Raw genomic sequence first — 27,498 nt, forward strand, 5'->3', positions numbered from 1 at the left:
AATGTGGAGAAAGTAAATAAAAAAGTGTTATTTACTCCTTCTCATAGCACAAGAACAAGGGGTCACCAAATGAAATTAATAGGCAGCAGGTTTAAAACAAATAAAATGAAGTATTTCTTCACCCAACACACAGTCAACCTGTGGAACTCTTTGCCAGATGATGTTGTGAAGGCCAAGACTATACAAGGGTTCAAAAAAGAACTAGACAAATTCATGGAGGATAAGTCCATCAGTCAGGATGGGCAGGGATCAAAACCATGCTCTGAAGCGTCCCTAGCCTTTGTTTGCCAGATGCTGGGAATAGGCCACAGGGGATGGATCACTTGATGATTACCTGGCCTGTTCATTCCCTCTGAAGCACCTGGCATTGTCCACTGTCAGACGACAGGATACTGAGATAGAACGACCATTGGTCTGACCCAGTATGGACATTATGTTCATAGCAAAGTCTGTGCAAGGAAAGATGCATGGGAGTCAGTTTTGTGCTTTTTGCATCCTCAACAAAAACGTGACACTATCCCTACATTTTCTACTATAATTTTCTCTACAAATAGGGCATGCTGTATATTTTTTATATTTAATTATATTTCTATATGTAAACACACTCAGAGTCTTGAGGAATGGGCTTGATTTTTTCAAACTACTCATGGGCTCTGAGTAAATTATTTTTCACCTGAAATTTGAGTAGATGTATTTAACCCATAAAAGGAATGATCTTCCAAAGTTTAATATTATAGGTTATTTTTCACATTCTTATCAAATCCAATCCTCTATAAGAACCAGTATTTCCAGCTTGGTTTCAAGTCACCACTGTGATTTGTATTTATACTCCATCAGTTCATGTCATATGTAGACAGCTCTCTTTCTTATATGTATGAAAATATTTGTGCATTCAGATTCTTACAAATCTTTTTTTTTTAAACATTAGTATGAAGTAATGTTTGTGTTCAAGTTATGACATTTGATTAACTGGAAAAAATGAAAATGTCACACCCTTAAGAGAAGATTTAAGGAATTTTTGCTACTTTTGACACTTTACCTGCAACTGATACCCTGCTGCCAATAAACCTTTAACATTTTGAACCTCCCAGTACTGTACATACTTTGAAATAACACACTAAAGTTGTGAACACTGGGTTCCTGTAGCACTCACTTGACTGGTAGTAAGAGTCTGTGGCAGTGTGTTGAGGCTGAGTAGCAACTGGCGGGTAGTACTGTTTGCTCTCATAGCTGCTTGCTAATGTAGATCGTCCATAACTGTAACCATCCTGTATATGAAATTCCAACAGAACAAAAAAGAAGCCAAATTATGAACACACAGCCCAGTGCTACAAAAATTAATAGATAAATTAAGCATTCTTTAGCAAATTGATAGCCATTTTGGTAGAGTCCAATTAATTGCTACATTTTTTTATGCATTCGTTCATGTCAACTGGGGAGAACAAGTTAGTTTACAATAGAAAAAAAAATCAAAAAGCCTCCCAGATTTCATTCTCCAGCTCTTGTTTCAAAGTTGATAGTCCTTAGACTTCAGGAAATTAAAGCCATGTTTGTTCTTAGATTTGTACCTGCTTTGGCTTTCTAGCAACTTGGTTTGATCCTCAGCATTTGCTGATACATATATAAATGTAGTGCTTTTATGTATAGTCAAAAAGGTATCAAATATACTAGAGCCCGCAAGTCCAACATCTTGAAGGATTTATCAGAAATTAATCCCTTAATACCAATATATTCATTTTATAATTAAAATCTGTATTATCTTGGTGCCTGGAAACCCCAATTAAGGATTGAAATCCATTGAGCCTGTACAAATGTATCCTAAATCACAGTCCTTGTCCCCTTTTCAATTATAGATTGGAAACATATGGAGTAAAAACAACCAAAATCACATATATTACCAGCCTTCTTCTGCTTCCCAGGCAAAAATTTTATACGAGGCAATTAACGTGGACAAATGCTGCTCAGATAAGTTAACAATTAAAGCTTCACCAACAGGTTTAGTGGATTGATACCTGGTAGTTTGGTGTTGTGGTAGGCTGGGGGGTAGGTTCTTGCTGCCGAGTTCCATAACCATAGTCCTGTCCTGAATGTGATTGGTATGCTCCATAGGCAGCAGTTGCAAGCGGCCTGCCAGCCTGCACTGTGGGAGCATAAGATGGCGTCACAGTATGCGCCACCCCAGGAGCTTGCTGGACAGTGTAGCTTGCCACAGTGGTTGGGTGGGAATAAGCTGTAGCAGGTTGAGTGCTGAAAAACAAGACAAACAATTTAAAGTCTACAGCATCTCAAGGTTTTTAAACTGGGCATAAGTTTCATACACAAAATCTGACACATTCTCATCTCATCAGTCAAGATAGTACACATGTATGTAAGTATCGTTTGATTAATACTAAAATAAAAAGTCAATGTGGAAACTCAATCAATACTATGATCAAAACTGGAATTCAGATAAAGAAAGGAAGGCTGCAAAGAGGCAGGGTACTAACAATATATTTGTGTACAATCTGACACCATCATTTATCAACTAGCAGCTTTATTGGGGTAAGGTGGAGAGTTCTAACTTCCCTGATTTTAGAATACTAATTCCCATGGTTTGATCCAGGAACAAGCTATTTTGAACCCTTTCTTCCAAGTCCTCCAATTCAACATATATCTTGCTCTGTGGCCAATTACATATCCATACCACAACCGTCATACTAGAGTACAAGGGTAAATAACATGGGGAAAAAAATGTCTTGCCTCTAACACACTTAGGGTGTACACAGAACTTCATCCAACTGTAAGGCTAAGAACAAAAGGCCATATCCTTAATTAATGTAAACCAGCTGATCATCTGGCCCAAGGATGACAGGATTTGGATTCCTTCAGTTTACCTTTCATCGTTGATTATTTCTCCAATGAATCTCACTTTTCTGCACATATTAAATACTGTCATTTTATATCCTGCTATACAATTGTTTAAATATACATGCTCTCATGAAAATGTTACCACCACCACATCATACAGATTTAGAACAGATAATGCTAACCAATCTCTAAAGACCAAGACAGTGCAGCCAACAGCATTTAAGCCAGGAGACCCCAATAATTTAAGTTTAGTGTCCATTAAGACAGATAACAACAGAACCAGCAATTCTTTGAAGCACTCAATTCCAAGTGTAATTTATTTAAAATTCCCCCACCTAATTTAAATCAGTGCTACTTGTTCCTAATCTAGTCATTGATAAACCGCATATTCAGGCAACCCTTTTTTCCCATGACACTCGCTTTCTGTTTTTGGAGAAGGATTCTCCATTTGCAACATCACCACACTTTTCTCTCTGACAAAAGTGAACTAGACTAGACATAGCTCTTTCTGGAGCAGCCACTCCAAGCTTCTGCCACAGAAAGGTGCTCAAGATAAATACTATAGAGGCATATGCGAATATGCTCTCTTACATACTTTCATGGCCTCACAATCTTTAACGTGCTTTTATCCTCACAACACCCTTAAAGGGATGGAAGTTCTATTACACCCATTTTACAAATAGGAAATTGAGGCACCAGAAGACCAAGTGATTTGCCCAGGGTCACATAGGATGTCTGAGGTGAAAGAATTGAAACTGGTTATTCCATAGCACAGGCTAGCACTTCAGCCATTGGCCCATCTTTCCTCACACTGCACTTCCAGTCCAAGGAAGTCTGGGTACTATAATGCCTCAAGATCACACTTGTCCATTAAAACTAAAACTAACGGGAGCTACATATGTATATTCAGAATATTCTTCACACTGAATTTAGAATTCAATATTACAGTTTTATTTTAAATAGCCTGGATGGCCTTCTTCTTCCCCATACACACTCCAAACTGTGCATACTATACGACTGTCTGTTTGGTACATCTGAAAGTGTTCTATAGTGTGAGAAATAAGATGTATTTTGCGGCTACACTAATCCTTCTTCACTAAAAGCTCCAAATATGACAAAAATTGTATCACTGGTGATAGTTAATTTTTTAAACTTTTATATTTGTGTGGGTATGTGAAAGAAAGATAACGTAAACGGAAACCAAGATAAAGCATGCCTGTGATCAAACACCTTCTCAATGGTTGGTGATTTATCAAGCATCCATAGACACACACATAAATAAGGGGTGCTTTTCAACAAAATGAGAGCAAAGTAAAATACAATTAAAACTATAATTAAAAGCCATCCTCCCAAAATTCAAACAGCTAATGTAAATGAATTGTTCCAGTACAAACAAGGAAAGGTCATCAATATGCAACCAAGATTGGTCATTGTAAAATCTATCTTTGTGATGAAGTTTAAAATGTTTATTAAAATAGGAGAGCGCTACATAATATAGTTTTTGGAAGTATGTATTTCTTTGCTGTATAGCCCCTTGGTAAAGACAAATAAGCAGAGACAGTTTATTTGCAGCTTCTATTAGTAATAGTGTAAAATTCATTGGAGCAATGATGTGGGGCAATCTCATTTTCGACGCTAGCACATCAAAGAAGTAGGGTCTCCCAAAGAGTATGTTGACTAATCGCAAACATTAGAGCAGGACATTTCTGATGAAACTAGGTATGACTAGGAGGAAGGCCATGAAGAAAAACAGGTTCTAGCATCCTGAAAGTCAACAGTGAAGGAGAATGCTATCTATTATAGTGTAAATACCTGAGATTTCAATATTTTTTTTTTTTGGAACAAAAGCATGAATGGATCAGGGCGTTTGCAAAACAGGATTCGTATTTACTCCAGAGTAGTAACATCCATCACTATACAAACAAGTAGATTCCTTCCACTCACCAGTAAACTGTGAAGAGATGAACTAGAAACAACTTGAACACTAAAACGGTTATTTTAAAACCATCTTCAACGCAAGAACTCAAAAGGCAATGTAAATTATATAAAATTAGAACAGAACCATAGCCAAATAAAAGTTGTTTTCCCAGTTAAAAGAATTTTTCCCCTTAAGCAAAAATATATCTGCACCAGTTATGAAAGTGGCAGCAATACCGTAAGTCCAACAATACGAACATTGTTATGCTAATATGTGGATTACCTAGGATTCTGAATTCCTGCCAGCTCCTAAAAGAATTTTTGCATAAGCTACTCCACAAATTAGTCCCTTAAAACACACAGTTATCCTATCCCAATTTCAACTCAGCTCATTGTACTCTACTTAGCAAAATTCTCCTCGCAATTTCAGTTAAACATTGTTTTCTTCAGGCAGTGTTGCCATATCCAGGCACACAAACCAAGATATTGGTGCACTTTTTTCTGGAAATGGACTGTATACTCATTTGGTAAAGTGCTTTGGAATCCCTTCCAGATGGAAAGTTCCACACTGTATAAATGCAAGTTATTGACACACATCAAGAACTCAAAATGGACTTCTACAACCAGCAACACTATAACTGATTTATGACAATATACATGCAAGCATATTAAGCCCTTCATTCCTATCACTATTCTGGTCAACTGTGATGAAAAACTCAAGGAATTTTTATCACCAGTCCTAGAGCAGAGGAAGAAATTCTTCCTCATAAACTGAGTATGTCCTTTCTGGAAGTGAGAGAATGAGAGACTAGTGAACTGGGGACTGATCAGGGAGAGAGGAGAAAAAGGGAGAAAGGCTGGACAAGGGGTTCTACCAGAAACTTTGGTGGGAGAAGGGATCTCAAACTCACTCTCTAACCTTCCTTGACAGGACAACATCAACAGGGATTGCTGTTTTTCCTTAATATCAGTCTCCGGCATGAGAAAGTATCATGTACGACCTATGATTATTTGTCAAAATGCTAAATGGTCACTTGGTTATATGTATATTTTAAAATGTTTTAACCAACATTAAACAAGGAAATGAAGCTAGTATGACTAGTCGCACTAAATCACATGACGACATGCCACATTCAACTGCAATAAAAATTAGGAAAGTTTTATAGTAAGCTTAATTATCCATTTACAATTAACACAAGTAGGAAGGAGGTGTGGGTGTTTGCAAGTATTGGGCCCCCTTTTTAAAAAAACATAAGCTCTTTGCCAGGAAAGTTTACACATTATAAATAGGGATTTTCTTACAATGAACTACCACCAGAGGGACTTCTTTTGGCATTCTGGGATATTAAGCTCAAAGGTATAATTCTATAACTATATTCAGTCCCACTGAAGTCAGTGGGACTGCTTTTATGTATAAAGGTTGTGTCACAGTCGACTCTGAAGCAGGAACTGTGGAGCCTGGCTATCGTAACCTGGGATACAGGTTTTGTAAACCTCTTTGCATGAAAGAGGTTTGCTCTATGAAAGACTGTATTAAGTACACTGAATTTTTCTCCCAAAAGGATACAAACTGCAGAGGGGAAATATCCCTCTTGGATGATTATTATGGAAATATACCTATCTCATAGAACTGGAAGGGACCTTGAAGGTCACTGAGATTAGAACAGGTCTTCAGCTATTAAGGGGTGGGGTATTTTTTGTTTTGTTTTTGTGGATGCAGAAATTGCACAGGTGAAAGACTGATTTCCAATTCAATATAATCTATTGAGCCACAGATCAGTAACTATTTCACTAAGAATATATTTATATGTATTCTACTTCCTGAATATCAAGCAGTAAATGCACAGAACTGGAGTAGCAGATCTAGGTTCTAAATCACAGCTCAGACACTGACACACAACTCTTCATATCACTTCATATCTGATTCCCTTCCCCTCAATCTACAAACTGAAGTTAGTATTTCTTACCTATTTTACAAGAGAGTGTTGTAAAGCTTAATTCATTGCTTAAAAGGCCATTCAGAATCCTCAAATCAAAGGCACTACTATACAGCTCCAAACTATTACACCACCCGTAGGTAATTTTAAAATGACCAGAGCAGGTGGACAAGAATGTGATCTAAAGCAGCAAAGGGGAATTCTCAACTAACTCTTCACCAGGGATGTGAGAAACTCATATCAGAAGCTGTACTTTATGAGATTAATTCTACAATTTAGCCATTTGCAGCAATCAAACCTCCACCCCTTTAAAACAAAAACAATTTCAGAAAAAAACAGCTTAATACACAAGAAAAAAGTGGACAGACAACATAGGACAGATTTTAAGATAAACAATTGGGAAGAGATAGATTCACTGAATTCACTTCAATATTAACTGGAACAGTATTCCTCTTCAGTTCTATTTTTTCTGTACTACAGGTCAGCCTGGTGAACCTAAATTATGTATAACCACTTAATATCATGATTAGCAGCTTGTCACTGATGGGCTTTCTTCTGAAAGAAAAGAGATTTTTTTACTATAATGAAATACTTTCCCCTCTTGCTTATTTCAGAAGGACAATTAAATACAAAACTATACTTTAGGCATTCTTCTACATTTCTCAGCTACTGATAGAACATTCTTTCAATGTAAAAGGAAGAGTCCACCTCCCTCCACTTCCAACAGAACTGAGCCAACTGGCAGACTACTGGCCTTGCACAAGGCAGAAAAACTCCGCTGACAGAGGGGACAGAAATTAATCTAATCTAGCACTGCCACAGGAACATATTTCAAGAACAGCACACTTTCTTTCTCCTTTTGTTGTTTGTTACTGTAGGGTCTTCAAACAGTCAATATTCCTATGCTCAGAGAGTAGATCTGTGGCTGGAGTGTTGACTGGTAGTTTAATGAATCCGTATAAAATTATTTTTTTTTCTAGTCATGCACAGATTTTATGTTATGTAGTAGTATGTGTTAGTGTAAGTTAAGGTCACAGGCAGCGAGTTATATGGACTAGTGGGTCCCATGCTCCACCAATATTTAGGAACGCAGGCCCAGCTCCACCAACGTTTGGGTTTACCGTGCTTTGGGGAGGCCCCACGTTACAGGGGGATGCTGGGTCCAAGGTGGCCTAGTGCTGGCAGCAGCGAGTGAACCAGCTCCAGCCCTCCCTGCTCTGCCCCATGGGCTCCCAACATCGCTTGGGGGAGGGGGCAAAGCTGGAAAGAGACAGCGTGGAACTTGGGGGAAGGGATGGAATAGGGGCGGGGAGGGGGCAGAGCAGGGGTGGGTTGGGACCAGATTGCTCACTTCTGTCAGTGCCAAACCCCCCACTAAGTCCCCAGGTACTCCTCTGGGGTCAAGGGGTCCTGGCACAATCAGCAGCAGTGACCCGTCCCCAGCCCACACCTTCCCCACCTCTTTCTGGCTTCCACCCTCTCTCCTGAATGACATGGGGAGCCGTCAGGGCGGAGTGGAGCAGGCTGGGCTGGGGCCACTCACTGCTGCCAGTGCCAGGCCGCCCTGGACCCCCTGTCCTGCTGAAGCGTGGGGCCCCCCAAAGTGCAGGGCCCAGGACAATTGCCCCGGTCAGTCCTATGGACAGGACGGCTCTGTTTGGACCCGTTCTGGCAGCATCAAAAATTAACCATGGGCACCAGGTTTGTACAAAGTTCCAATAGAAACTCACCTCTTGGTTTCTTAATGTTCAACTTCTTGAAAAATAGCTTGTGGCTGAAACATAAATTGCTTGCTTATTAATGAAGTTTGATTAAAACGCTTTCTTCCATTTTTGAACTAAGAAAATCTTTTTCCTGCTGTAAACAACTCAATGCTCTCTTCACTGAGGGCTGATTTCCAGGACAATTTAAAAAATAAAATAAAATAACTGTAGAATAAGTGAGGAAAAAATAGATTTTGTCCATGAACAGTATGAAGTTTCCATTAAAATTCGGAATTACAGGATTTTAAAATATAGCAATGTTAATTACATCCATGTGGTTTTCAACTACCTTTCCCATTTGGAATTCCATAATTGCATGAGTTTCTAATTATTCAACTGCACAAGTACTTAGTGAAGTCTGACATTAGTGTTTTCATTCTTGTTAAAAGCCAAGAAAATTAAATATAAAGACTTGTGAAAATATGAATCTATGCCCTAGTATTCAGTTGGCACTCTCCTATAAGCACACCTAAAATCTAACAATTTTTGTGAGAATTACAAGGACGTATCCAAGGGTAAAGCAGAGGGTTTCTTTGTGAATCATAGACAACTGGAAATCCAGTCAATTTTAAAAAGTTACAAATAGTTTCATGTACTACCCTAACTGCAAAATACCTCCAACCAGTTTGTGGATGTTCATTCATTTCTCTAATTTAAAAATCTCTCTCTCTTCCCAAGGTTACTCAAAAAAACTGAACAGAGGAAACTGACAATACACAACACTGTCAAATGCACAAGAACAAAAAATATTTCAGTATACTTCGGTATGAATACACATCTTGAATACTGGGTGCAGATGTGGTCGCCCCATCTCAAAAATAGATATACTGAAATTGGAAAAGGTTCAGAAAAGGGCAACAAACATTATCAGGAACAGCTTCCGTATGAGGAGAGATTAATAAGACTAAGGGGGGATATGACTGAGGTCTATAAAATCATGACTGGTCTGGAGAAAGTAAATAAGGAAGTGTTATTTACTCCTCATAACGAAAGAACTTGGGGTCACCAAATTAAATTAACAGGCAGCAGTTTAAAACAAACAAAAGGAAGTAAATGGAGAGTCAATCTGCTGAACTCTTTGCCAGAGGATGCTGTGAAGGCCAAGATTATAACAGGGCTCAAAAAGAACAAGGTAAATTCATGGAAGATAGATCCATCAATGGCTATTAGCCAGGATGGGCAGGGATGCTGTCCTTAGCCTCTGTTTGCCAGAAGCTGGGAATGGGTGACAGGCAATGGATCACTTGATGATCACCTGTTCCGTTCATTCCCTCTGGGGCACCTGGCATTGGCTACTGTCGGAAGACAGGATACTGGTCTAGATGGACCTTTGTTCTGACCCAGTATGGCCATTCTTATGTCAAATCACAGTAGTAGATAAAATTTCAGAAGTGTTATTTTTAAATTCATGGTGCCTTTTTATCTTTTGCATTCCTGATCGAAGTGCATTTTTAAATGTAGCTTTAACATTACAAATCAGAATGTTAATAGCTTTTAAGTTTTATATATATTGTATTACTGATAAAGGGGCTTGGATTTTGTATCAAAGTTTAAAAGATATGAAGAACCATAACCACCATTATACTTATACCACTGGCAGCTGATACACTTCTCCACTCATTGCATAGAATGGTGGGCACAAGTCCAGAGCATGCCAAAGTCTCTCCCTCCTTCCAAATTTACCTTCCAGGGAGCCGTTCAGGTAGGCGGCAACATCTTGGTTGGAGAGGGTCCTGGTGATTCGCTTCTTGATGACATCCTGCATAGCACTTCCTGCGATTTTCGTCACCATGGCATCCAGGTATGTCAGAAGGCATGAATGATCACCGCAACGTTGCTCAGATCACCCATTCGAGGGATACTGGAATTACCCTGTCTGTGCAAGATATACACCAGTTCATTGCTGGACCTCTCGCATTGCTGCTTGATGGAGTACCTTCGCCATGGAAGATCACCTCAGGTCAAATGAGATACGGGAGGTCAGGAAGGTGTTTAAGACGTTGATCTTCTGCCATAGTGTCAGTAGGGAGAAGTCGATCCTGGCCACATCTCATAGGATCTCCTTGATGGTGTCCTCAGGTGTCTACTGGACACAGAAACCCAAAGGTGTGCTAGGTTGTTGGTAAGCTTGCCGTTCTTGAGGAACATCATGGAATCACCCTGGATCTGAAATGGTGTCGCCTGGACTGAGTCCCTTCTACTGTCATCGATATGCCAGGATGCGCACTTCCCAGCATTGAAGCTGAGTCCCATCCAGTTGGCAGCCTGGCTGATGACATTAAGCATTTGTTGGAGACTGTCAGGGTTGTCTGTGATCTGGACCAGATCGTCTGCAGAGACCAGGATATTCAGTCTATTGCTGTACACATCAAAACAGCCTAAACTGCTGGAGATGGCTCAAATGAGCAGCTCCATGGCTAGGTTGAAAACAATGGAGCTGAGGGGACAGCCTTGCTTCACACTGCTATGGATAGGAATTTCAGGCATCTCTTCTTCCATGGAGCAGATGGTGGTGGTGAAGCCTTCATAAAGCTCACAGACCAGTTGGAGAAAGTTTTAAGGCATTCCAAATTCTCGATCTAAATCCTGTTTCTGATGGAAGGAAGATGGAGTTCTCTCTCCTCTACTCGCTGCTGTTAAGAGTTAACAATATACCATGGGTTTCCATTACTCCATTTCTTACACAAGACTCCCATTTTGTGAGCCCTTTTCTCCTGTGGGTAGCTCAAGTGTCTGCTACTAATATCTTTCCAATCAGCAGCATGATCATCACAGTTTCACTGCTACTGAAAGGTTTTTGAATCAACACCTAAGAAACTGACAAGAATCTTGTTAATTTCACTCTGCTGCAGCTATGAATATCCATTGAAAAAAATCTATTCCTCCGTTAACGCCAGGACAGTGTCTGAAACTTGAGGGTATCTTAACAGGATACATTTCTGTAGAATTTAAGCTTTCATTTTAAAAAAAATAAGGATTCACTTACCACGGGCAAATGAATTTTTCAAAAAACACATGTTCTATTGCAAAATCATGCATCTTTTTACTCACACTCAAGAATTTAGGGCAAAAGATAAAAACTGTTGTGACAATCCTCCTAGATGCACCCGTGATACTTATGCATGCAGGTTTGAAGCCACATGTTTTAACATCAAAACCAATGGACAAGTAATCTGTTTTTAAAACATCAACATTAGAGAGTCATTGAATAATCTATGGCTTCAAATCAACTTTTTCAGGTTCAGATGCGACTCTGCACTATCTTAACTTTATCCTATGATGAGATATTTGGACCATCAGAAACCAACAAAAAATAAAAACAGATCAAAGATGTTAATTTGGAGACATTCTAATACTCAATCTTAATTTTGTTTCTATACTTTGATGACAAGAATTAGCCCCAAAATGCACTAATCCATGAATGATCTAGAGTTCAAAGAGAAGCAAGAATCTTGAGAACAAATACCAAGAGCCACTGTTTGTGAAGAGACTTCAAAACAGGCTTCTTAGATTAAAGAAAAAGAGAAGAAAATCAATACACTTAACGCAGAAGCATTATCATCAAAAGTAAAGTCTCAAAAACCTCATGATTTCTCCACCCTCATGTTACTGCAACAAGGTTTAAAATTCTTTTATATTTGACATTTCATTTTGGAACAAACTTCTTGGCACTATAACAAAGTCAAGATGTAGATTCTGAGTTACATGTAATATTTTTAATTCTTTAAAATGTTTACCAGCTCTTTAAAAAGAATTTATCTACTATATTCAGTAACTTTTATCAAGGACAAATTACTCAACTACTCTGATATCTGATTGTAACAGTCACCCTACAATATTCTCTTATAATAAACTATTTGTGCCTTCATTATTCAAGATTGCTCAGTCAATTCCCTTTAAAATATCCTGTAAAAAATAGGCGAAAGACACCTGATTACCATTTACTAGAGTACTAATGTAATTTGAGATATCCTAAAAACTCCAAATAAGGAACACTTTTTTCTAGAAACTGTGTTCCACATCCAAGTCAAATTATAATGGATTGTGCCCTAGGATCTTATAGTCAGATAAGATAACACACCTGTTTGAAGTTCTTAATTAAAATGTTTTAAATCACAGTTGCAATACCATCTTCTGTAGTATTATTGTTTGGTGCAGCAGACACAGCAATTAGGTAAAGAGATAACTTTTCCTAAAATACACACCAAGCTAGCCCTGGTCAACATAGATTGTAAGTGATCTCACCAGGAGAGGCCTTTCATTACTGATGATATGGGATCTGCAGCATTTGCTACTGTGGAACACTATGTTACTGCATCACCTGAAGGCCAGGCTGGGTATGACCAGGACCGTTTTGAACTGGTTTTAGTCATACCTGACAGAGTGCTCCCAGTCGGTGGCGATGGGTGATCTTCCGTCTGCCTGTACTGGGATTGCATGTGAAGTTCCCCATGGGTCGGTTTTGACTCCGGTGCTTTTCAATGTCTATATATTGCCTTTGGGAGAGATTTTTGAAAGATAGGGCTTGGGTTATCATTACTATGCTGATGATACCCCACTATATCTCTCTCTTATCTCTTGACTATGGTGGTATCTGACATGTTTGGGACTGAATGACAATAAACTGGCCAAGACGGAACCCTTGCAAGACTTAAATTATGCAGATTGGTTCAAACAGATGATGTGTACAGAGAAGTATTTCCCTATGCCTCCCACTTTCACACAGGGAGGTGCTTCAGTAGGATGGTGGATCTAGATTAAAGCCTTGACACAGACTAACAGCAGAAGATCAGATGTCAGGCACACTTAGGGCGGGGGAGGGGGGTGGGATTTCCCATCTCAGTAACATTGCTAGAATGCAACTCTTCTGCTTGGGGACAGTCTTGGGGACTGTGGGACAGTCTTTTGGGGACAGTCTTGGGGACTGTGGGACAGTCTTTTTAACTTCACGATAGAACTGGTGTAATGTGCTACATTTATAGGGCTAAGAAGCTGATCTGTCATTTATGGACTGCAACAGAACAACTGGTTGTGATAAGAGTGGAGCAAGTCTACCTGTTGGCTCAGTACACACTGGCTGCCTGTTGGTAGATATATAGCCATTTCAGTTTTTAAGGCCCTAATAATGGGCCAAGCATCCTGAAAAGTTTCTCATACCCTACATTTCACTTCACTCCGAAACTGGATTCAACAGGTCTTTGAACTTCTACAGACTTACACTAGTAGAAATAGTTACAGGTCATATCTTTACCTCTAAAGCCTTGGATCTTTACAGTATCCTCACTTTAGAAAGTTAAGAGCCACAGTTTGTTGCAAGTGTGAAACCCTGTTATTTCAAAGTATTAGAGTGCAGACATTTTAATTGTGAGAGTTTATCTTTCACAGTATTGTTAGAGATTTGTTAGATGGTAGATAGGTGCCATAACTTATTAGATGACTTAACCTTTATCTTCATGATGTTCATACCGCCACATTCTTTATACTTAAGATAATGAGAAATACATACACCTCTACCCCGATATAACACTGTCCTCGTGAGCCAAAAAATCTTACAGTGTTATAGAATACCAGGGACCTCTGGAGGTCATCTAGTCCAACCCCTTGCTCCAAGCAGGACCAATCCCTGGACAGATTTTTGCCCCAGATCACTAAACGGCCCCCTCAAGGATTGAACTCACAATCCTGGGTTTAGCAAGCCAATGCTCAAACCACTGAGCTATCCCTCCTCCAGATGAAACTGTTATTATCGAACTTGCTTTGATTCGCCAGAGTGCGCAGCCAAGCCCCCTCCCAGAGCACTGATTTATCGTGTTATATCCAAATTTGTGTTATATCAGGTCATGTTATGTCGGGGTAGAGATGTACTTGGAAGTCCAGTACCTATGTAAACTAAGCAACCAAGCAGAAATATATAATATGGAAACATCTGAATTATTTAAATGTCACATAACATCCATTTCCTATATGATTCTACTTATTGAGGCTGTGTTATTGTGATACACAAGAATTTATTAATATTCAATCCTTCCGAGACTGACAAGCTGCTATCTCAAACTGCTCTTAAAGCAGCTAATAAGCTGTTCAGAACTGCATACTAAAGGTGGTGTCACACATGCAGCTGTAGCACATTTTACCAACCAAACCAGAATACTGAGAAGGCAGCCACATTCAAGTTTTTACAAGTGAATGAATTCAGACAAATGTTTGCTTTTCATGTTTTTTACTGCTCATTATAGTATCTTCAAATGTTTTAAATAATTTAGTTTCTATCACTGGAGAAGTGACAAGAAACAGTTTGAATTTTCTCACTGACAAATTGGCAAATTCACAGTATTTTCCCCATCAGGTTGAAAACATAGGTGCAATCCTTAAATGTGTTTCTATAGAAAGAGCAGACTACGCCAGGTTAACAGCATGTAACTAGGCCTCTTTGTATAGCCAAGCTAGAACTGGCAAGCAACATCCCAAGAATGGTATTGAGAATGCAAATATAAATGAAAAAGTTAAACACTCTGCTACAAACACCAGTGGCACGTGCATTTTCCAGTACTGAAAATGTGCTGCTAGCAGTAGTAGCAAAATATTACTCTTCAGGAAGGCATCCAAAGTACTGCAACTGTCAAGCTGATGTGTTTCTCACAATCCTGCATGCTTAACACCCACCCATCCCCACTTCTATACCAACTCTGGAACATATCTTAAAATTCCAGGACCAAGAAAGTGGCCACCAACTCTGCTGGAAAAGTTAAGAGAAATGTACAGGATTTTAATTGCACTGGTGAAAAACTACACGTCAGTCTCACAGTAAGTGCAATAACTACATGAACACCTGTCAAAAATGCATTAGAAACCAATATTTAGCCAGACATTTATTGATGGTGAGCTGGACTGGGAAAGGGACAAGTGGAAACCTCCTTGGAAATATTCGGATGGAGAGGCGTTTCCAACTGTATGGTTTGCTTCCTCTATACAGCTCCAGTTGGGAGCTGTTTTGGCGCAGAGAGAGAGAGAGCATAAAATGTTCTCAAAATGCAAGGACAAACAAACAACAATAGTTGCACAGCAACTGGGAGGGGGAATTCTGGGAAGAGAAAACAAGGAAATCCCTGGAAAAAGCAGAGATCACTAAGGTTTGTCTTAACTGCAAAGTTACTGTAAGTGTTGCCCTTAAACTTGAGATCATCCACACACAAATCCCCTACCTTCATGGGGTACTGCTTTAGAGTTGGCTGGCAGAGTTGGAAGATGACAAGTTGTGCTAACACAACCATTCTACACTGTGAATGCAGGCTAGCTCCACTTGGGTGCCACTAGTACTCCAATGCCTTCTCACAATTCCCCATGTGTGCAAAAAACAGAACTGACAAACTCTCCCACACTTCACTGGGAAAGAATTCCTGGAGCAGCTCAGCTTACTGCATGCAAAAACACATGGGATATGCCTCAAGAGGTCTTAGTGCCACATACAAGTGAGCACAGCATCAGTGTGGACAAGCAGCTTGAGTGTCATTCAGTAGTGTGGCAATTCTCAACTGAGACAGGCTAAAAGTAACTTGAATTAACTCTGCAGCAAAAACATACCCTATGGACAAGAAACCCTGAGGCAATGCAACCCCACCCCAGCCATGAGACAAAGCACCCAGAGGAAAGGGAGATGGTCAGAATAGCTCTCTGGAGAGGGAAGAGTCATCCAGGAGGGGGATGAAATGATAGAAGGGGATCCATGGGATACAGAGAACATGAGGGAAAGAAGAATTGTTGGACAAGAGCATGGGATGGGGCTTGGGAGAAATGAGAAAGGACATCATTGGACAGAGCATCTCAGGGGAGAATAGCTACAGAGGGTTATTGGAGGCAGCAAGACCCAAGGAGAGACATTGGGAAATTAGACAGGCAGAATCTTGGAGCATGCCAGGGGAGCTGGCAGGAAATAATGTAAAAAGTGGGTGGGCAAAGGGAGCCTTTGAGGAGGCAGAGAAACCTATGAGGGTGGGAGTGAGGGGTAAATAAAGGGGATCCTCTGAGTAGACTGAGTGCCCAAGCTGGAAGAGGAAAGCAGGGAGGATCCTTGGAGAGAATTAGCACAAGGGAGTGAGGTGGATATGGGGTGAGGGAGAGCATTCCTGGGAGGAGAAAGAGGAAAGGAGCCCTGGAGGAAGAAGGGTGCTGGGGAGGACAGACAGGGAAGCAGAGACATTTTGGGAAGGCAGTATACTGAACAAAGTGAGGACAAAAACATGGAGAATGGAGATTTCTGGAGGAGGTACACCCTGCGACATGAAGGAACAGAGGAATCCCTGAAGGCAGAGCAGCCCCTAAAAATGAGGAGAGATAGGATGCATTCTAAGGACTGGCTGGAGAACAGAAAGGATTCTTGGAAGCATCAGTTAACATAAGGGGATCCTGCGGAAGGACTAAGCACTTGGGGGAAGATTATACAGGAGCGAAGCAAGCAAAGCCCTGGGGATGCAACAGACTGAACACCTTGGAGCATGATGGATTAGTAAAGAAATCCCTGGAAAAGGCAGAGTCCTCTGAAGATAACAAGGAATTGGGGGACTCCTGTGTAGTCAGAGCCCCCATGTGAAGAATGAAGAGTGGACAACGGTCAGCAGACAAGCCCTACTGGATGTGAGAACAGAGGGATGAATACTGTGGTAGGGATTAATGAGAGGAGAAGGCTGATCACATGGGACTCTTCAGCTTGGAAAAGAGGAGACTAAGAGGGGATATGATAGAGGTATATAAAATCATGAGTGATGTGGAGAAAGTGGATAAGGAAAAGTTATTTACTTATTCCCATAATACAAGAATTAGGGGTCACCAAATGAAATTAATAGGCAGCAGGTTTAAAACAAATACAGGGACGTTCTTCTTCACCCAGCACACAGTCAACTTGTGGAACTCCTTACCTGAGGAGGTTGTGAAGGCTAGGACTATAACAGCGTTTAAGAGAGAACTGGATAAATTCATGGTGGTGAAGTCCATTAATGGCTATTAGCCAGGATGGGTAAGGAATGGTGTCCCTAGCCTCTGTTTGTCAGAGAATGGAGATGGATGGCAGGAGAGTGATCACTTGATCATTGCCTGTTAGGTTCACTCCCTGTTGGGGCACCTGGCGTTGGCCACTGTCGGTAGACAGATACTGGGCTAGATGGACCTTTGGTCTGACCCGGTACGGCTGTTCTTATGGGAGAGCCCCACTGCTGGTGGACATGGGAAGGGAGCAAGGCAGGTGGATCTGAAGAAAGGGCAAAGCTGGTGGGTGGGTGCACAAATGGTGGGATCCTTCGAAGGCAGGGAAAGGGAAGCAAAGGAAGGGTTGAGAGCGTGTAGCCACCACAATGTGTCTGAAGAGAGGAGCTAGGGAATGAGCCTCCAGTGTGTGAAAGCACTGAGTTAGATGACAGATGGGGATGGATCAGCCAGGGTAATTATACTGGATAGGGGTACAGTTCCCAGTGATGTAAGGAACAAGGATGGGGGGGGGGATGAGGGAGCAAGGTAAGAACTAAGGAAGGAGGCGCAGACCCCTGTGTGTGGGGTCAGAAGATGACAACAGAGAAAAGGGGAGACAGGTGAGTGCAGATCCAGGGGCAGACCTCCATCTGTGTAAGGCAGAGGATGAGGCATGATGTGAAGGGCAGATACCCCTGTGTACAGAGTGAGGGATTAGGAGGGTGGCGATGGAGGAAGGGGAACAGACCCCCATGGCCGGGGCAGGAAGAGCAGGAGGGTGGCAATGGAGAAACAGTAGGACAAGGAGAGTGGCAATGGAGAAATGGGGGCCAGAAGTGTGGGAGGGGCAGGGAGAGCAGGAGGGTGGCATTGGAGGAATGGGTGGCAGAGGGATGAGGAGGGTGGCGATGGAGGAGGGGGTGCAGACCCTTGGGGGGGCAGGAAGAGCAGGAAGGTAGCTATGGAGAAATGGGGGGACAGGGGGATGAGGAGGCTGGCGATGGAGAAGAGGAGGCAGCGGGAGGAGGAGGCTGGCGATGGAGGAGGGGGACAGATCCTCGGGTGGGAGAGCAGGAGGGTGGCAATGGAGAAGGAGGCAGCAGCAAGATGAGGAGGCTGGTGATGGAGGAGGAGGCAGACCCCTGGAGGGGGGCAGGGAGAGCAGGAGGGTGGCAACAGAGAAAGGGAGGGCAGGGGGATGAAGAGGGTAGTGATGGAGGAAGGAGGAGCAGAGGGATAAGGGAGGAGACTAAGATAGACAAGGGGGCAGATCCCTGGGGGGGGTAGAGGGATGAGGAGGGTGGCGATGGAGATGGGGGGCTGGGGGATGAGGATGGAGGCAATGGAGATGGGGGGCAGACCCCCATGGGAGGGCGAGGGGATGAGGAGGGTGCTGATGGAGGAAGGAGGCAGGGAAATGAGGATGGAGATGGGGGGCAGACCCCCATGGGGTCGGGGGGACGAGGAAGGTGGTGATGGAGGAAGGGGGCAGGGAAATGAGGATGGAGGAGGGAGCAGACCCCCATGGGAGGGTGAGGGGATGAGGAGGGTGGTGATGGAGGAAGGGGGCAGGGAAATGAGGATGTAGAGGGTGGGCAGACCCCCATGGGAGGGCGAGGAGATGAGGAGGGTGGTGATGGAGGAAGGGGGCAGGGAAATGAGGATGGAGAGGGGGGGCAGACCCCCATGGGAGGGCGAGGAGATGAGAAGGGTGGCGATGGAGGAAGGGGGCAGGGAAATGAGGATGGAGATGGGGGGCAGACCCCCATGGGAGGGCGAGGGGATGAGGAGGGTGGTGATGGAGGAAGGGGGCAGGGAAATGAGGATGGAGGGGGGGGCAGACCCCCATGGGGTCGGGGGGATGAGGAGGGTGGTGCTGGAGGAAGGGGGCAGGGAAATGAGGATGGAGATGGGGGGCAGACCCCCATGAGAGGGCGAGGGGATGAGGAGGGTGGTGATGGAGGAAGGGGGCAGGGAAATGAGGATGGAGAGGGGGGGCAGACCCCCATGAGAGGGCGAGGGGATGAGGAGGGAGGCGATGGAGGAAGGGGGCAGGGAAATGAGGATGGAGAGGGGGGCAGACCCCCATGAGAGGGCGAGGGGATGAGGAGGGTGGTGCTGGAGGAAGGGGGCAGGGAAATGAGGATGATGGGGGGGGCAGACCCCCATGGGGTCGGGGGGACGAGGAGGGTGGTGATGGAGGAAGGGGGCAGGGAAATGAGGATGGAGAGGGGGCAGACCCCCATGGGAGGGCGAGGGGATGAGGAGGGTGGTGCTGGAGGAAGGGGGCAGGGAAATGAGGATTGGGGGGGCAGACCCCCATGGGGTCAGGGGGACGAGGAGGGTGGTGATGGAGGAAGGGGGCAGGGAAATGAGGATGGAGGGGGGCAGACCCCCATGGGAGGGCGAGGGGATGAGGAGGGTGGTGCTGGAGGAAGGGGGCAGGGAAATGAGGATGGAGGGGGGCAGACCCCCATGGGAGGGCGAGGGGATGAGGAGGGTGGTGCTGGAGGAAGGGGGCAGGGAAATGAGGATGGAGATTGGGGGGCAGACCCCCATGAGAGGGCGAGGGGATGAGGAGGGTGGTGCTGGAGGAAGGGGGCAGGGAAATGAGGATGTAGAGGGGGGGCAGACCCCCATGGGGTCGGGGGGATGAGGAGGGTGGTGCTGGAGGAAGGGGGCAGGGAAATGAGGATGTAGAGGGGGGGCAGACCCCCATGGGGTCGGGGGGATGAGGAGGGAGGTGATGGAGGAAGGGGGCAGGGAAATGAGGATGGAGGGGGGCAGACCCCCATGGGAGGGCGAGGGGATGAGGAGGGTGGTGCTGGAGGAAGGGGGCAGGGAAATGAGGATGGAGGGGGGGGCAGAACCCCATGGGAGGGCGAGGGGATGAGGAGGGTGGTGATGGAGGAAGGGGGCAGGGAAATGAGGATGTAGAGGGTGGGCAGACCCCCATGGGAGGGTGAGGGGATGAGGAGGGTGGTGCTGGAGGAAGGGGGCAGGGAAATGAGGATGTAGAGGGGGGGCAGACCCCCATGGGGTCGGGGGAATGAGGAGGGTGGTGCTGGAGGAAGGGGGCAGGGAAATGAGGATGTAGAGGGGGGGCAGACCCCCATGGGGTCGGGGGGATGAGGAGGGAGGTGATGGAGGAAGGGGGCAGGGAAATGAGGATGTAGAGGGGGGGCAGACCCCCATGGGGTCGGGGGGATGAGGAGGGAGGTGATGGAGGAAGGGGGCAGGGAAATGAGGATGATGGGGGGGCAGACCCCCATGGGAGGGCGAGGGGATGAGGAGGGTGGCGATGGAGGAAGGGGGCAGGGAAATGAGGATGATGGGGGGGCAGACCCCCATGGGAGGGCGAGGGGATGAGGAGGGTGGCGATGGAGGAAGGGGGCAGGGAAATGAGGATGGAGAGGGGGGGCAGACCCCCATGGGGTCGGGGGGACGAGGAGGGAGGCGATGGAGGAACGGGGCAGACCCCCTGGCTCCCCACGCCGCCATTTTAGCCGCCCTAATTGGAGGCAGGGGGCCGGAGGACCGGGCAGCGCCCCAAGCCTTCCCCGTGCCGGTTCCCATTCCCCGAGCGGAGGCGCTGCCTTGGCGCGGCCCCGAGCGGAGAGGCGGGGCGGCGCCTCCCAGCGCGCGCGGTGCCCGGGGCCGGCGCTCCCCCGTACCTGTACTGGGGCCCGGCGGCGGCAGCACCATGCGCGAAGCCGTAATAGTTACTGGCCGCCATCTTGCCGTCTTCACAAAGCAGCGGGCCGCGGCGGCGGTACAGGAGGCGACCGGCTGGGGGGAGGGGCGGGGAGCACGGGAACACGTGACTGCCGCGCGCGTACCAGCCCCCCCTCTCCCGGGAGTGGTCACGTGCCATCCCATCGTTCTTTAGCGGAGTGGTTCTCGCCGCCTCTGGGTGGCGCGCGTACAGAGCGACCGTTAGGGGGGAGGGGAGGAATGAGGAGCGGGGGCGGGGAGGCCGTTAGAGCCCGGCTGGTAGTTTGTGCACCAGGGGTCTGTGGGCTGCTACCAGATGGGGGTCTGGCGGAGCAGGGCACCCCATGGCGACCTTTAAGGATGGTGCCGATGGGCCATGGGAGGGTATTTCTAGGGGGCCCTCTCACAGCCCCACCACACCGTGTCGCACCCATCACCACATGGTTTCCTTGCAGTGCCATGACCCTTCAGAATGACACTGCATGGTGTGATGTCACAGTGCATGCTCAAATGTCATTGCAACGCCTCAGAAAACACCCTTGCACCGTGTCAAATACCATCACTATAGAGGCGTTATGGTGCCACTCTGTCAGCTACCATCACTACGTGTGACATCACAGACCCATGCTGAAATGTCTTTATGACATGTACAAATGCTGCTGCACTGTGTTTGAAGCCATTATTGCTGCATGTCATTGAAATGTCACCATCATAGAAGATTACGTTTGGAAGAGACCTCAGGAGGTCATCAGTCCAACCCCCTGCTCAGAGTAGGACCAACCCCAAGTAAATCATCCCAGCCACGGTTTTGTCAAGCTGGGCCTCAAAAACCTCTCAGGATGCAGATTCCACCACCTCCCTAGGGAACCCATTCCAGGCCTTCACCACTCTCCTAGGGAAATAGTTTTTCCTAATCTCCAACCTAAACCTCCCCCACTGCAGCTTGAGACCATTGCTCTTTGTTCTGACATCTGCCACCACTGAGAACAGCCGAGCTCCATCCTCTTTGGAACCCCCCTTCAGGTAGTTGAAAGCAGCTATCAAATCCCCCCTCATTCTTCTCTTCTGCAGACTAAACAAGCCCAGTTCCCTCAGCCTCTCCTCGTAAGTCATGTGCCCCAGCCGCCTAATAATTTTCACTGCCTTCTGCTGCACTCTCTCCAATTTCTCCACAACCTTTCTTTAGTGGAGGGCCTAAAACTGGACAAAATACTCCAGATATGGCCTCACCAGTGCCAAATAGAGAGGAATTATCACTTCCCTCGATCTGTGGGCAATGCTCCTACTAATCCAGCCTAATATGCCGTTAGCCTTCTTGGCAACAAGGGCACACTGTTGACTAAATCCAGCTTCTCATCAACTGTAATCCCCAGGTCCTTTTCTGCAGAACTGCTGCTTAGACAGTCGGTTCTCAGCCTTTAGCAGTGCATGGGATTCTTCTGTCCTAAGTGCAGGAGTCTGCACTTGTCCTTGTTGAACCTCATCAGATTTCTATTGGCCCAATCCTCTAATTTGTCACGGTCACTCTGGACCCTATCCCTACCCTCTAGTCTATCTAGCTCTCCCCGCTGCTTAGTGTCATCCACAAACTGACTGAGTGTGCAATCCATCTCATCATCCACATCATTAATTAGGATGTTGAACAAAAACTGTCCCAGGAGTGCCCTCTGAGGCACCCCTGTTGCTACCGTCTGGCAACTAGACATCAAGCCGTTGATCACTACCCATTAAGCCTGATGATCTAGCCAGCTTTCTGTTCACCTTATAGTCCATTCATCCAGCCCATACTTCTTTAACTTGCTGGCAAGAATACTGTGCGAGACTGTATCAAAAGCTTTGATAAAGTCAAGATGTGTCACGTCCACCACTTTACCCATATTCACAGAGCCAATTATCTCATCATAGAAGGCAATCAGGTTGGTCAGGCATGACTTGCCCTTTGTGAACCCAGGTCAACTGTTCCTGATCACCTTCCTCTCTTCCAAGTGCTTCAAAATTGATTCCTTGGGGACCTGCTCCATGATTTTTCATGATACGGCAGAGCTTCACTGTTTGTCAAATGTAATCACTACATTGTGTGACATCATGGCATGGAGCTGAAATGTCATTGTTATTTCTCAGAACATCGTCCTTTTGTAACAAACATCTCAATATATAGTGATATGTAAATATAACATCATAACATCACTGTACTGTGTTCAGAATCACAAGTTGAGGAGGTTTTGCTGAATTGTCACCAAGTTTCTTCAAATGTCCTCACATCATTATTTAATTGCATTTAAAAGTATTAATGTTGCATTGTATAGCAACATAACATCATTCAACATGTTTGAGTTGTGCCAAATGCAGGGCTGGCACATCTGGCTCTTCCGTGGCAATTCAGCGGCAGGTCCCCTAGTCCCTCTGAGGGAAGGACCTGCCGCCGAATTGCTGCCAAAGAAGCAGCGGCAGTGCAAAAGTGCCAGCGATCATGGGGGGTGGAGGGAGTGGTGGTTGTTTTTTTTGTCGCTTGTTCAAGGTCTGAGTTAACTGATTGCCATATCTGGGGTCATGAAGGAATTTTTCCCTGGGTAAGATTGTCAGAGACTCAGGGTTTTTTTTGCCTTCCTCTGCAGCATGGGGCATGGGTCACTTGCAGGTTTGAACTAGAGTAAGTGGTGGGTTCTCTGTCATTTTAAATCTTTAAATCAAGATTTGAGGACTTCAATAACTCATCTAGAGGTTAATTGCCTATTTCAGGAGGTGAGGTTCTGTGATCTGTGATGTGCATGTCAGACTAGTTGATCATGATGATCTCTTCTGGCCTTAAAGACTAGGAGTCTGTAATTGCATTGTGACAAACTAGCATTATATTTTAAAAAATGCCATATCCTAATGCAACACGAAGGCATTGCACAGATGTGTCATCATATGGCATTGGAACTTAACAACACAAAATGAAGACATTCCCTCAAAACAGTATCACACTTTCTTTAAAACATTAACACGGTGCATTGCTTCAAATCATTGTCACTCCTTTACACAACACAATGCTTTTTGCACTAAAACAGCTGGTCTACTATTTTGGGGTAGAGCAGCTCTCATGTTCACCTTAGCACAAACATTGACTTGTACTGTAACAATCTATTTCTCTTTGTGTCCTGTGTTTTGATATTGGCCTCACACACAAAGAGCTCATTTCACCCAGTCGTGTCTTTTGATATCAATGAATGCAGCTAGAGCTTTTCAATGATTCCAGCTTCTTGCTGAGCACCCTTACCACCCTAGTACTCTGAAGATTTGTAGCCAGGGAGTTTTGTTCCATCTCTGCAAGTAGAATTGGAGCCAGGCCAAATAGGTGCTTGAAAGGCAGAAAGACTCCTACTTGCCAGAACATATGAAAGAGTGCTTAAGATGCCTATTATTTTGCTTTGGCCAAAAATGCTTGGGAGCAAAGGATGAACATCAGGATCCACTGCCAGAACTGTCACTTTGAAGCCTGCTGCCCTTGTGAGCCTTTTACTCCTATATTTGTAGCCTGACCTTTCTTTACTCCTTTCATTCATTCCTTCATTTCCTCATGTCTTTAACCTGAAGATTCCAAAGGAAAATGAATGTTTAGGCTGACAATCGTATCTTTGCCTTCTGTGACTGTATTGAGATCGGTTTTGCAAGCAGACATGTCTAAGTAGATAAAGAGTTTTCTCCCCCTCCGAATCAAACCAGTGTCTCTCGCTCTCTAAAAACCACACTGAACAATTCTCTGCTCTACCAGCCCCGCTCCAGCCAGGCGGGCTGGACCCTGCCGAGGCTAACTGCTCCCTGTGCTCCCCAAGTGGTGGAAGCAGCTTTGGGCTAAATGGAGCATCCAAACAGGGGGCGAGTTCTGGTCTGGACAGGGGATGGGTCCTTCCTCCCGAGACACAGCAAGCGCCACGCGGGCCATTGGGAAGGCAGCCCAGGTGGCTCCCCGCCGTCCCCGCTCTCCTCGCTCCAGGCCCGGCGCTCCCACTCAAGCCTCCCCCTTCCCGGCCACCACTCCCGCCCGCCGGGAGAGCCCGCCCCGGAGGTCCGATTGACGGACTGAGCTTTGTTCCAATAGGGCGCCGGCCACGTGCGCAAAGTAACCAATGGGGGTCGGAGGGCGGAGCGGGGGGCGTGTGCAGGCGGCGCAGCAAGCGGCTTGTTGTGCGCGCTGCGGAGCTGTTACCCTCCCGCTGCCCAGGCCCTGCCGGAGCCGCCGCCAGGTGAGGCCAGGCCGGGCGAGGCGTGCGGGTAGGCTGGGGCCAGGCCGGACTTGCCTCCTGGCGGTGGGAAGGCGGGCTACGCTGGGCGCCAGAGCGAGGCTGTGGCCTGGGCCTGTGAGGGAGACCTGGGGCCTATGTGTGGGGGGAGGGGCAGACCTAGGCCTCTTGGAGGGGGAAACCCTGGTGGTGGTGGGAGACCCCGGGCCTGTGTGTGGGGGGGAGGGGCAGACCGTGGGGGTGTGGGGGCACATCAGACCAGAGCTGGGGCCTGTGGAGGGGGGAAGTGGAGCTGGTTGCAGTGGTATTGTGTGTGCAGGATGCAGGCCAGGGGGAGAGGCTGTGGGCTTGTCTACATCGTATTTTTTTTTCTCTTTAAATTTCCCACTATTGGTAAGACTAGAGCAACTCCACTGACTCGTGGTCGCGGTGGGTGGGAGTACTAGTGTGGACAGTATCAGAGGGGGAGCCGTATTAATCTGGCTCTGTAAAAGCAGCAGAGTCCTGTGGCACCTTATAGACTAACAGACGTTTTGGAGCATGAGCTTTTATGGGTGAATACCACGAAATATCCCTGTGTGAACAGGGATCCCATGTGCACTCACATTAGCACTGTAAGTTAGACCTGCTCTGAATAAGGTTACTCCACATCATGTTAAATGCCAGAGACACTGAGAACCTTGGCTGTATTAGTGCTCCACTCGTGTTACCATCAGTGAGGTTGCTCTGGTGAGAGATTTTTCAAGTAAAGCCGAGTGTATTGACCACCTGTATGTGTAGTGAGCTGGGTGATAGGAAGAATGTGTGCGTGGAGAGAGTGTGTATGTGGATCTGGCCCATGGGGAGAGCATGAGTTGTATCTGCTTCTGATACAGGGTGATTGATGATGAAGTGTATGTGTGGAGCGGAGCATGTGTATGGTGTGGGGGCAATGTGTATGTGTGGGAGGGTGTGTTTTGTGCCCTGGTAGAAACAGATGGGGGAATGTTTTGGGTCATGGGGTCTTTGATATGTTGATATTGTGGAGCATAAGGAGGAAGGCGCTTTGTCATAAAGTGTTCTCTTATTCATTTTTGCTGCCTTTGATGTGGTTGATGACTTAATCCTTTTGATTGTTGTGATATTTTTCTTTTTCTTATCTTGCACTTGGATGATGTATTGAATAGATGGGGTGTCATACAATTAGAGTTGCTGAACATTTAGTTTCCTTTAAACAGTTTTTCATACTCACCTCTTTCTGTCTGCCATTGTCCTTCAGTTCTCTGTTTTTGCTTCTTCTGTATACTTTCCTCTTTCTGACCTCATCGTCGCTTATAAATTAATTATCATCCCTACATCCCTATCTACTCATGACACTTCCGTACCCCCATCCATTCTAGCATACTTAGCTGATGCTGACATCTTGGGTGTCCAGCCACTATCTCAACTTCTGTGATGGCAGTGCTGGCCTATGCATCCTGCATTCCAGTAATGAGGATGTGTACTGACAATCTACTCAAAACTAGTTACTGGTAAGTAGACCTTCTCATCTTTTCTCCTAACTTCTCTTTTCTGTCTTCATTAATAACTACTCTTTCTTGTGTCTCAGCCTGTAATCTTGCTATGACCTTTTATTCTACTCTGCCCCATATTGTCTTTTTGCTAACACCTGTTGCTTCTTTCTTCAAAATTTGTCCTGTATTGACTGCTGAAACGCTTGTTCATATCCTGGTCACTTCTTGCCTTTATTACTGTAATCTCTTGTCTGGCCTCTCTTTCTCTTGTTTCCTCTCCTTCCAGTCTGTTTGAAATGCTGCTGCCAAAGTCATCTTTCTTTCCTATGACTTAATGTTACTGTGATCCTTCCTTGGCTTCCTGTCTCTGAATTCATAAAAGGAGCATAATCCTCATAGAAGGCTCTACATTGCCTTTAACCCCCACCTTCTCTGTCTCTTCTCTTTATTCACTCTCTGCTTCCTCATCCTTTTGCCTTCTTCAAACCTTTGTCTCCTTTCCCCATTCCTAGTTTTGTGTCTTGTGTCACTTTTACCTTCTATAGCTGCAACATCTTGTCTACATCTGCCAGAAGTCCAACCTCATTCCTTTAAAATGCACCTCTCTAAGCAGTCCCAGGAACCTTCACCCTTAGTTTCCTGAAGT

General features: G+C 45.3%; 2 protein-coding genes across 10 annotated transcripts in view; one reads left to right on the plus strand and one right to left on the minus strand.

The window, feature by feature from the left end:
* ZFR2 (zinc finger RNA binding protein 2) overlaps positions 1-21,225 on the minus strand; it is an 85,748-nt gene extending 64,523 nt beyond the window's left edge. For 5 of the 7 annotated variants that reach the window (XM_030540219.1, XM_030540220.1, XM_030540217.1 and 2 more), the window contains exons 1-5: positions 21,097-21,181; positions 12,840-12,960; positions 10,148-11,097; positions 2,013-2,247; positions 1,154-1,283 (exon numbers count right to left, since the gene is read on the minus strand). In XM_030540219.1, the coding sequence (XP_030396079.1) occupies positions 1,154-1,283; positions 2,013-2,247; positions 10,148-10,281 (499 nt within the window). In that variant the 5' untranslated portion in view covers positions 10,282-11,097; positions 12,840-12,960; positions 21,097-21,181. Of the gene's footprint in view, positions 1-1,153; positions 1,284-2,012; positions 2,248-10,147; positions 11,098-12,839; positions 12,961-21,096 lie in introns of all 7 variants that reach the window. The other 2 variants (XM_030540216.1, XM_030540218.1) reach the window with 2 other exon arrangements.
* Positions 21,226-25,264: 4,039 nt separating this feature from the next.
* The window catches only part of ELAVL1 (ELAV like RNA binding protein 1), an 85,669-nt gene continuing 83,435 nt past the window's right edge, over positions 25,265-27,498 (plus strand). For 2 of the 3 annotated variants that reach the window (XM_030540827.1, XM_030540825.1), the window contains exon 1: positions 25,265-25,362. The gene's annotated coding sequence lies outside the window, so the exon portion shown is untranslated. Of the gene's footprint in view, positions 25,363-26,738; positions 26,871-27,498 lie in introns of all 3 variants that reach the window. The other variant, XM_030540826.1, reaches the window with a different exon arrangement.

Source organism: Gopherus evgoodei, chromosome 22 (assembly GCF_007399415.2).
Source record: "Gopherus evgoodei ecotype Sinaloan lineage chromosome 22, rGopEvg1_v1.p, whole genome shotgun sequence".
NCBI classification, from domain to species: domain Eukaryota; kingdom Metazoa; phylum Chordata; order Testudines; family Testudinidae; genus Gopherus; species Gopherus evgoodei.